Source organism: Piliocolobus tephrosceles, chromosome 13, assembly GCF_002776525.5.
Source record: "Piliocolobus tephrosceles isolate RC106 chromosome 13, ASM277652v3, whole genome shotgun sequence".
Lineage (NCBI taxonomy): Eukaryota > Metazoa > Chordata > Mammalia > Primates > Cercopithecidae > Piliocolobus > Piliocolobus tephrosceles.
The window spans coordinates 108,984,415-108,993,977 of record NC_045446.1 but is presented as its reverse complement, the minus strand read 5'-3'; the positions used below and the strand labels follow the sequence as shown (position 1 = coordinate 108,993,977).

Genomic DNA, 9,563 nt, shown 5'->3' with positions numbered 1-9,563 from the left:
AGTTCACCATTCCCCAGTTAGTGGACATCTAGACAGCTGCTCGTTTTTATCATTGCAGCATTCTTTGCACACATCCTTGGATATGAGCATAAGCAGAACTGTAAATGTTTTTCTAGGGTTGACCCTGAGCAGTAAAAGTGCTAGGTTGAAGGGTTTCCAGCTTGCATTTGTACCTGGCCCTCTACAGGGGACAGGGGACTCTTTAGATGGTCCCCTGCCAACCCGGTGGACAACCCTAGGGTGGGGTTGGAGGTGGGACTGAGGCTGAGTCTTCCTCCCCTTCCTCCCTGCCCAGGGGTCCACATTCAGTCGTCCCAGACTGTGGAGTCGAGTGGTTTGTACACCTTGCAGAGTATTCTGAAGGCACAGCTGGTTAAAGAAGACAAAGATGCCCAGTTTTACTGTGAGCTCAACTACCGGCTGCCCAGCGGGAACCACATGAAGGAGTCCAGGGAAGTCACCGTCCCTGTTTTCTGTGAGTGCTAACCTGACTCTGCTCACTGGGGCTGGGGCTGCTGGAAACTCCTCTAGCCCCTCCCTATCCAGCCCAGGGTTGACTCATGGGCCAAGAGCTACCCCCTTTGCCTATGCAGACCCGACAGAAAAAGTGTGGTTGGAAGTGGAGCCCGTGGGAATGCTGAAGGAAGGGGACCGCGTGGAAATCAGGTGTTTGGCTGATGGCAACCCTCCACCGCACTTCAGCATCAGCAAGCAGGTGTGGGGGCTTTGTGCTGGGTGCAGATGGGGATGCAAGCAGAGGCCCGGGTGGAGTGGCAGGAGGTGCACCCTGCTCACCTCCCCAGTCTTCCCCAGAACCCCAGCACCAGGGAGGCAGAAGAAGAGACAACCAACGACAACGGGGTCCTGGTGCTGGAGCCCGCCCAGAAGGAACACAGTGGGCTCTATGAATGCCAGGGCCTGGACCTGGACACCATGATATCGCTGCCAAGTGAACCACAGGAACTACTGGTGAACTGTGAGGAGCTGGGGACCCAGGACAGGGGGACCAGACTGGGGCAATAGGGAACTGGCCCTGGCCTGCCCTGGGTGACATGACTGCTGTGCCCCCAGATGTGTCTGACGTCCGAGTGAGTCCCGCAGCCCCTGAGAGACAGGAAGGCAGCAGCCTCACCCTGACTTGTAAGGCAGAGAGTAGCCAGGACCTCGAGTTCCAGTGGCTGAGAGAAGAGGTACCCAGGCGGGTCTGGAGCAAGGGGCTGATGGGTGAGTGGGGCTGGGGGTGACCCGAGTGTGCTCTTTCCCAGACCCTCTGACCCATCTCTCATCCCAGACAGGCCAGGTGCTGGAAAGGGGGCCTGTGCTCCAGTTGCATGACCTGAAACGGGAGGCAGGAGGCGGCTACCGCTGTGTGGCCTCTGTGCCCAGCATACCCGGCCTGAACCGCACACAGCTGGTCAATGTGGCCATTTTTGGTGAGGCCCTCCCTCTGGGTAGAGACCAGGTCACCCCAAGTGGGGTGGTTTTTAAGCTCTTTGACAAGAAGCCACCTGCTGCTCTGGGGAGCTCTGGTGCGGAGGGGAGGCAGGCTAGCTGGGCTTGCCGCCTCACCCCTCCCTACCTCCCCAAGGTCCCCCTTGGATGGCATTCAAGGAGAGGAAGGTGTGGGTGAAAGAGAATATGATGTTGAATCTGTCTTGTGAAGCATCAGGGCACCCCCGGCCCACCATCTCCTGGAACGTCAACGGCACGGTGAGCAGGTGTCTCATCTGCCACTCTCCTAATCCCGGCTTGGGCTTTGCGGCCAGGACCAGAGATCCTCCCCAACCCCTGACCTGCCTCCTTCCTTTCCTTGCAGACAAGTGAACAAGACCAAGATCCACAGCGAGTCCTGAGCACCCTGAATGTCCTCGTGACCCCAGAGCTGTTGGAGACAGGTGTTGAATGCACGGCCTCCAACGACCTGGGCAAAAACACCAGCGTCCTCTTCCTGGAGCTGGGTGAGGGCTGCATCACTGCAGGGGATGGCAGGGACAGGCCCAGGCACGGGCAGTAACTTGCGCTTCTCCTAACACCCCTCCCTCTGCCTCCTAGTCAATTTAACTACCCTCACACCAGACTCCAACACAACCACTGGCCTCAGCACTTCCACTGCCAGTCCTCATACCAGAGCCAACAGCACCTCCACAGGTAAGCCAGGCCTAGCAAGAGAACAGGGCTCTGCCAGGGTATCCTTTCTGCCCTGTCCCTCCCCAGAGAGCCCTGTCCAGAAAGGTGAGTAGCAGCCCCATCTTGTCGGCCTTGGACTGGCTGGGGCAGCAATGGTGACGAGATGGCCTGGAGCAGGGAGTGACGAGGAGTGTCTTTGTGGCGCAGAGAGAAAGCTGCCAGAGCCGGAGAGCCAGGGCGTGGTCATCGTGGCTGTGATTGTGTGCATCCTGGTCCTGGCAGTGCTGGGTGCTGTCCTCTATTTCCTCTATAAGAAGGGCAAGCTGCCATGCGGGCGCTCAGGCAAGCAGGAGATGTAAGCCCAACACTGGCCCCTCCACCCCCGCCCATCTTGCCACCCAGCCTGCTGCCTGCCCAGCACCCGCCTGCCCCTCGAGAGCAGGAGTGGGGCCCTGGGCCAGGGTGCTCCCTGCTCCACTGCCCACTGCCCAGCTTCCGTCAGCCACATGGTCTCATGACCTGCTTCCCTGCCCTGGGCTGGCCCTGGAGCAAGGAGCCCTCATCCATCCCACATCCTTCACAGCAGGCCCTTCCCTTCCTGTGGCCCTGAGGTGCCAACCTCTCGCCTCCCTCCCTCCTCCCAGCACGCTGCCCCCGTCTCGTAAGAGTGAATTTGTAGTTGAAGTTAAGTCAGATAAGCTCCCAGAAGAGATGGGCCTCCTGCAGGGCAGCAGCGGTGACAAGAGGGCTCCAGGAGACCAGGTAGGAGGCGGTTCCTGTGGCCAGAGCCTGCCACATCCTCAGGGACCGGGGGCAGCAGGGGCTAACGGCTCTAACTCTCTATCCTTCATCCCTCTTTGTCGGAGATAGGGAGCAGGCCCCATCTTGCCTTCTTAACACCACTCACAGATGGCAGGGCCAGGCAAGTGGCTGAGGGAGCTTGGAGGAAGACTGAGAAAAACCCTGTCCCATCACCTTTTCCTGACCAATGCCCATGACTCTGGGTGTGGCCATTTCACCAAACGGGGACCGTCCTCCTTCCCTGGCCTGCCATGCCCATCCTTGCTTCCTCCCCAAGGCTGCCGCACCAAGTTCATCAGCTTCTGCTTCCATCTCTCCTTCCTCTCGGTGCTCACACCTTCAACTCTGAGCACCGTCTCCGTGTTTCCCTCTTCTCCTCTTCCCACTTTTAGGGAGAGAAATACATCGATCTGAGGCATTAGCCCCGAATCACTTCAGTTCCCTTCCCTGCCTGGACCATTTCCAGCTCCCTGCTCACTCTTCTCTCAGCCAAAGCCTCCAAAGGGACTAGAGAGAAGCCTCCTGCTCCACTCGCCTGCACACCCCCTTTCAGAGGGCCACTGGGTTAGGACCAGAGCTGTCCTGAGAACCTCACTTGGCCCTAGAAGGCCCGCTTTTCAGGGACCAGTCCGTCACCGTCTCCACATTGAGTGAAGCTCATCCCAAGCAAGGAGCCCCAGCCTCCCGAGCGGGTAGGAGAGTTTCTTGCAGAACGTATTTTTTCTTTACACACATTACGGCTGTAAATACCTGGCTCCTGCCAGCAGCTGAGCTGGGTAGCCTCGCTGAGCTGGTTTCCTGCCCCAAAGGATGGCTTCCATCATCCAAGTGCACCACTGAAGTGAGGACGCACTGGAGCCAGGCGCCTGCTCATGTTTAAGTGCGCTGTTCACACGGGCTCTGGAGAGCACCCCAGCAGCATCCAGAAGCAGCTGCAGTGTTGCCGCCACCACCCTCCTGTCTGCCTCTTCCAAGTCTCCTGTGACATTTTTTTCTTTGGGCAGAAGCCAGGAACTGGTGTCATTCCTTAAAAGATATGTGCCACGGCCAGGCGCGGTGGCTCACGCCTGTAATCCCAGCACTTTGGGAGGCCAAGGCAGGTGGATCACAAGGTCAGGAGATTGAGACCATCCTGGCTAACACGGTGAAACCCCGTCTCTACTAAAAATACAAAAAAAAATTAGCCGGGCATAGTGGTCGGCGCCTGTAGTCCCAGCTACTCGGGAGGCTGAGGCAGGAGAATGGCGTGAACCCGGGAGGCAGAGCTTGCAGTGAGCTGAGATCGTGTGATTGCACCCCAGCCTGGGCAACAGAGCAAGACTCCGTCTCAAAAAAAAAAAAAGATACGTGCCTGCAGTGAGGAGGCTGGGTTTTTGAGTTCAAATGAATTAGCCTCAACCGCCCGCCCGTGTTCGCTTGGCTCCCACGGCTGTCTTGATGGATCACGTGAGTGAAAGGCAAGGGAAGCGGACAAAGATGAGGTCTACACTGCCTTTCACGGGGATAAAAGCTATGGTTATATTAGCACCAAACTTCTACAAACCAAGCTCAGGAGCCCCAACCTACAAGGGCCCAAATGAGAGAATGGTACTTAGGGATGAGAAACAGGGGCCTGGCTACAGCTTTGGGTGTGTCTGTGTGTATGCATACATATGTGTGTATATATGGTTTTGTCAGGTGTGTGAGTTTGCAAACTGTTTCCTTTATATATGTATATATATATATATATGAAAAATAAAGCTTAATTGTCCCAGAAGTCTTACATTGCTTTTTATTCATCATGGGTACCACAGGAACCTGGGGGCCTCTGAAACTACAACCAAAAGGCACACAAAACCGTTTCCAGTTGGCAGCAGAGATCAGGGGTTACCTCTGCTTCTGAGCAAATGGCTCAAGTTCTACCACACAGCGGACAGTCACTCTACTTTTCAGCAGCCAAACTGCCCTGATGACGCAGCATGAAGGGCCTGGTAGGCTGTTAGCAGGAGCTGTGTCCCCTTCCTATGCTTTCCTGCCATTTGGAACTGCCCTCGAGACAGCAGCTCAGGCTCACCGCCGTGAGGCAGGGGGCCTTGGCATTTGGTCCTACGGCAACTCGGCTATTGCCTCCCAACCCCCTGAATGAGCAAGAACTCAAGTCCGCTACAACAAAAGAAACTTTATTTAAAAATATTTTTTTACAGACATGGGTGCTTGAAAAAGCTCTTTAGTTAACTGTGTATGGAAATGAAAAAAATTAATAAATAACATTAGTATAACAGACTTCTAAACATTAATACACTGGCAAAATAAAATGGACTTAAAATGAAAATGAATCTTAAAGCTCTGCGATTCTCTGTAAGAATATTTACCTTCTGTTTTTCTTATTCTTTACAGGTGAGAATGATTAAATACTGCTAATATAAATTTTTTTATATTAATGACACATTTTTAAAATAGTCCACGAAAATCTTATCTATGTGTTTGTTTTCTTCTTAACACTGATATACAAATTGGGACTCTTCATTCTGGAGAAAGCATCAGGTTCTCTCCAGCACCCCCAGGCTAAGAATCTCAAAATCTTGAATAAGGAGGACTTTAAAATTTCTATCTCCCAATTCTTTATTAGTTAAAGGCAAGGGAAAACTGAGGAAAGGGTAAGAGATAAGTAAAATGTCATTATATAGAAAAACTTCTGCTAAAGCTCACTACAGTCACATTACTGAGGACAGGCTTCCGGTCCGTGTTCCTTGCTGCCCTTCCCTGGGGAAAGCAGGCCCTGCAGAGGGCACTAGCTGCTTAATGCTTTAAGTCTGAAGCCTTCAAATGAAAGGCCAGCCACATCTGATGGAGGCGGGGGGTGGGGGCAGGAGGTCTAGACCAGTTCAGGATCCAGCAAAAAGAAAAGACAAAACCACCAACCTCCCCTTCTCAGGAGAGTCCATCCTACACTCCTCCACACAACTGGGTAATTAATGTCATCAGGAGGCTAGGACACTTGGAACGGTCCAGAGTTTACCTGGGAATTGTGGAACATTCTGTTTCTTGCAGGAGACAAGGCATGCAACCTGATAACTAAGCTTGTGATTGGAACCAACCAAATGATCCCAGGGTACAACGCTTCTCTCCTCCACTGAAGTCTCACGGCGGGAGAAAGGGACTCCGGACACACTGCACCTGCCTGTCACCTCTCCAGTCACAGAGAGCATTCCTTCCTGTCTCCCAGACACTAAGGACAATGCAACTCAAGGTAGAGGAGCTCAGACTCTGGCATTTCCATATTAAGTCCTAAAATGCAGCCTGGGATACAGCGCTGCCTTAGAAAGGCACAGAACATTTGGCGTTTTTTTTTTTTTTTTTTTTTTTTCAGTGTGCTAAAAATTGTTTTGTTTTGAGTAAAGGAAAAAGATATATAAGGTTAAAAATCCCAAGTCACCACAGCCAGAAAACAGATGTAGGAGGTGCCTCATAGCTGCCATGCCACTACCACATGTTTCAGCAGGAAGTCAGGCTTTTCTTTCAAGGCCAAGACACTAGAACAGTGCTGAGCAGGGTAGGTCAGGAGGCATTTACTCTCGTGGGCATTGCGTTGCAGGCTCACTCACCCAGACAGCATGAGAAAAGAGGCCATGGAAGACAACACGTGGCCTACAGACTCCTAAGTAGTTCTCCGCCTCTCCAGTTTTAAGACGGCCATAAGCATGGCTACCCTCACCCACAACAAGGTCAGAGGTAGGTAGAGAGGAGGGAGCTGACACACAGGCACCCAGGACACCCTGCTTCAGGGCTCAGCATGGAGGTGACGCAAGGCCTGAGGAGTTGCACGCAGCACGCATTGAGCAACACTCCTCTCTGGCCTCCTGTCTGATTTAAGGGTAGAAGGAGAATGTAGGAGAGGCAATGTTGGTGGGGGCGGGGGCGGGGAGGGGCCTGACATTCATTTTTGGAACTGAATCAGGCAATCAGGACTCTGCTGATTTCTTCAGCTGCCAAATCAGGAGATCTGAGGTTGGCTTTTGGGCTTTGCTCTATACAAATACAGGGAGTGGTCGGCTGCATTTTTCTCAAGCTCTGTACCCAGGAAGGGGCGGCAAGAGCGCCACACAGCTTAGTCTGTCTGTCACCAGCCAGCCCTTCCACCTGTGCTCCCCACCTGACTCACCACGGACGTGGACGTGCGGGGCTTGCTCTCCCCATCCCTATTTCCCCATCTCTTACTCTTTTGCTACTTTTCAGAACCAAGAAACACTGGTATTTCCCACGGGAACCAACCCAGATTTCCTGGGACACGGTGAAGGCACATGGTACTGCTGTCCCTCTGCTGCTTAACCCAGGAGCCTAGACTACAACATCAAAGGCAAAGTCTGATGACCCATCCTTCCTCCCTTGATGGACATCTTTGGATTATCAGATAACTTCTATATCAAATGATTCTAGTAGTTTAATAAACTTTTAAGTAAGGCAGTATGAAATACCTTACAACTCAGGACAGGCTCTACGATGAGAAAAATATAAGATCAAAAGATTCAGGCAAGCAAAAGCATAGTTAAAAAAAAAAAAAAAAAAAGAAAAGGAAAGCTTTTATATAGGACTAAAATGAAAGCAATTGCCAGAGAAGACACAGGTATACTGTCTAAAGAGCTCTCAGTAAAAACTCTATCCTAAACTGGAATCTATATTTAATTTCTATCCTGGCAACTGCTCCAGTATTATATATTCTTACTGGCTCTGGCAAAGTAGTTTCTGAGGTGCCTAGGAAGGCTTGCCTGAGAACATTACTGCAGAGCAGCCCTCACACAGGAAGGAGCAAGAGGGTAAGGAGGAGAGTGGAGGAGACAGGCCACAAGCCCAGAGAATGAACATTTCCAAGCACTCAAACCTGAAGAGGACCCAGAAGTCCATGGATAGTGGCTACAGTGGCACCGTTATTAGATTCTGCTTTCTAAGTAACACGGAAGAAGGCAAAAGACCTGAGGCTGAATGGAGGCTAAGGAAGGCCACCCAGGAACAGGCTAGCTCTGGAACAGGACAGGCTGGCCCACAAGAGGGAGGTAAGAAATCTTGGATGCCAAGACTGACAAAGGGAAGAAAAACAGGAAATAAAGAAGACAATGACCAGAATTAAGTTAAACCTAAGAATTTCTATGATGTCCCAGAAAAACTCCCATGCCTTCCTTTCCACTAGCAAAAAGGCGGGAGTAGAGGCTTTACTCCTTGAGTAGAAGCCTTTTTAGGGCGTCTGTGGAGTCTCTGCTCACTTCTCTGAGAAGCTCCCTGTCTCCAGCTGAAGGATCTGCCACACCTCTGCTCTCCCTGGCAAGGCCAACTGCTCAAGGATAGATACCTGATCAATGTGCTGGGCTGAGTGTACTTTTTCTTAAGAATATGAAGTATGGGCCGAAAGCGGTGGCTCACGCCTGTCATCTCAGCACTTTGGGAGGCCGAGGCGGGTGGATCACGAGGTCAGGAGTTCAAGACCAGCCCAGTCAAGATGGTGAAACCCCATCTCTACTAAAAATATGAAAATTAGCCGGGCATGGTGGCAAGCACCTGTAATCCCAGCTACTCGGGAGGTTGAGGCAGAGAACTGCTTGAACCTGGGAGGTGGAAGAGGTTGCAGTGAGTTGAGACTGCACCACTGCACTCCAGCCTAGGTGACACAGAAAAACCCCCAAAAAAAAAAAAAAAAAAAAAAAAAAAAAAGTAGTATGAGAAACTGAGACTCTGTTCATGGTGATCCCCGGAGTTGGAAGGTGGTGTGGACTTGAGGACTGGAGTGCCTATTTGGGGGTCACGCATACCATACCCAGACAGGGAAGCGGGAGAAAGGACTAGGTGCAAAGCTCTGCAGTTCCAGCTCCACCCGAGAACCAAAGGCACTTCCCATCCTGGGTTCTGCGAAATACCCTGCATCCTTACCATGAGTCCCTCCTTTCTTCCGCTTGAACATTTCTGTTTCTTGTATCCAAAGGATCCCTAAGCAGTCAAAAATACAACCTTGACCGTCCTTCACTATCCACTACCCTCTAGGCATTAAGCAGTTCTACGTATTTCTAACAAAAAGACTGCTCACAGAGACTGAGTTCAAGAGAGTGACAGTAATAGTTTACGCTGAGTTAGAGTACTTTAGATTGAGCTTCTAAAGCTCTAAAGTCTGGCAGAATGATGTGTGGACACTAAGCTTTAGAATCCCGAAATTCCTTGCTCTGAGAGGGAGGTAAAGGCTGACAATTAGGGGACTGATGGAGTTCAATCTGTATTAATGCCTGGCTCTTGGAAGACCAAACAACTGACTAAAGGATCTTTGGGTCCTGAGACCCAAAGATAGCGCCCACACCTCCAGCCCTTCTAAAACATAGAGTTAGCTGCAAAGGTTGTTGAAAGACTGGAAAACCAATTCCAAATAGTACAGGACATGGTGACAGGTCCCAGAAGGGTGATATGAAAATCCTCCCAACAAGGGGGATTAGAGACATAGCAGCTCAGGAAAAAGTTCAAGGAAGGCACTAGACTGGAAAGGGGAGTGTGGACAGATGCTTTGCTTAAACATTTAATGCCCTACTGTGCAACTCTGAGCCAACTTACCTTTCAACTTGCCAAACAGATTCTAATTATGTTGGAACAAATTCCAACATAAAAACAGTCGCTATCCATGC

General features: G+C 51.4%; 1 protein-coding gene across 2 annotated transcripts in view; it reads left to right on the top strand.

The window, feature by feature from the left end:
- Positions 1–4,684, top strand: part of MCAM (melanoma cell adhesion molecule) — an 8,523-nt gene extending 3,839 nt beyond the window's left edge. The window contains exons 6-16 of one of the 2 annotated variants that reach the window (XM_023208461.2): positions 296–475; positions 594–715; positions 814–976; positions 1,072–1,190; positions 1,292–1,433; positions 1,589–1,710; positions 1,817–1,958; positions 2,053–2,148; positions 2,335–2,482; positions 2,772–2,889; positions 3,321–4,684. In XM_023208461.2, coding sequence (XP_023064229.1) covers positions 296–475; positions 594–715; positions 814–976; positions 1,072–1,190; positions 1,292–1,433; positions 1,589–1,710; positions 1,817–1,958; positions 2,053–2,148; positions 2,335–2,482; positions 2,772–2,889; positions 3,321–3,350 — 1,382 coding nt within the window. In that variant the 3' untranslated portion in view covers positions 3,351–4,684. The remainder of the gene's footprint in view (positions 1–295; positions 476–593; positions 716–813; positions 977–1,071; positions 1,191–1,291; positions 1,434–1,588; positions 1,711–1,816; positions 1,959–2,052; positions 2,149–2,334; positions 2,483–2,771; positions 2,890–3,320) is intronic. The other variant, XM_023208462.2, reaches the window with a different exon arrangement.
- Positions 4,685–9,563: the final 4,879 nt, after the last annotated feature.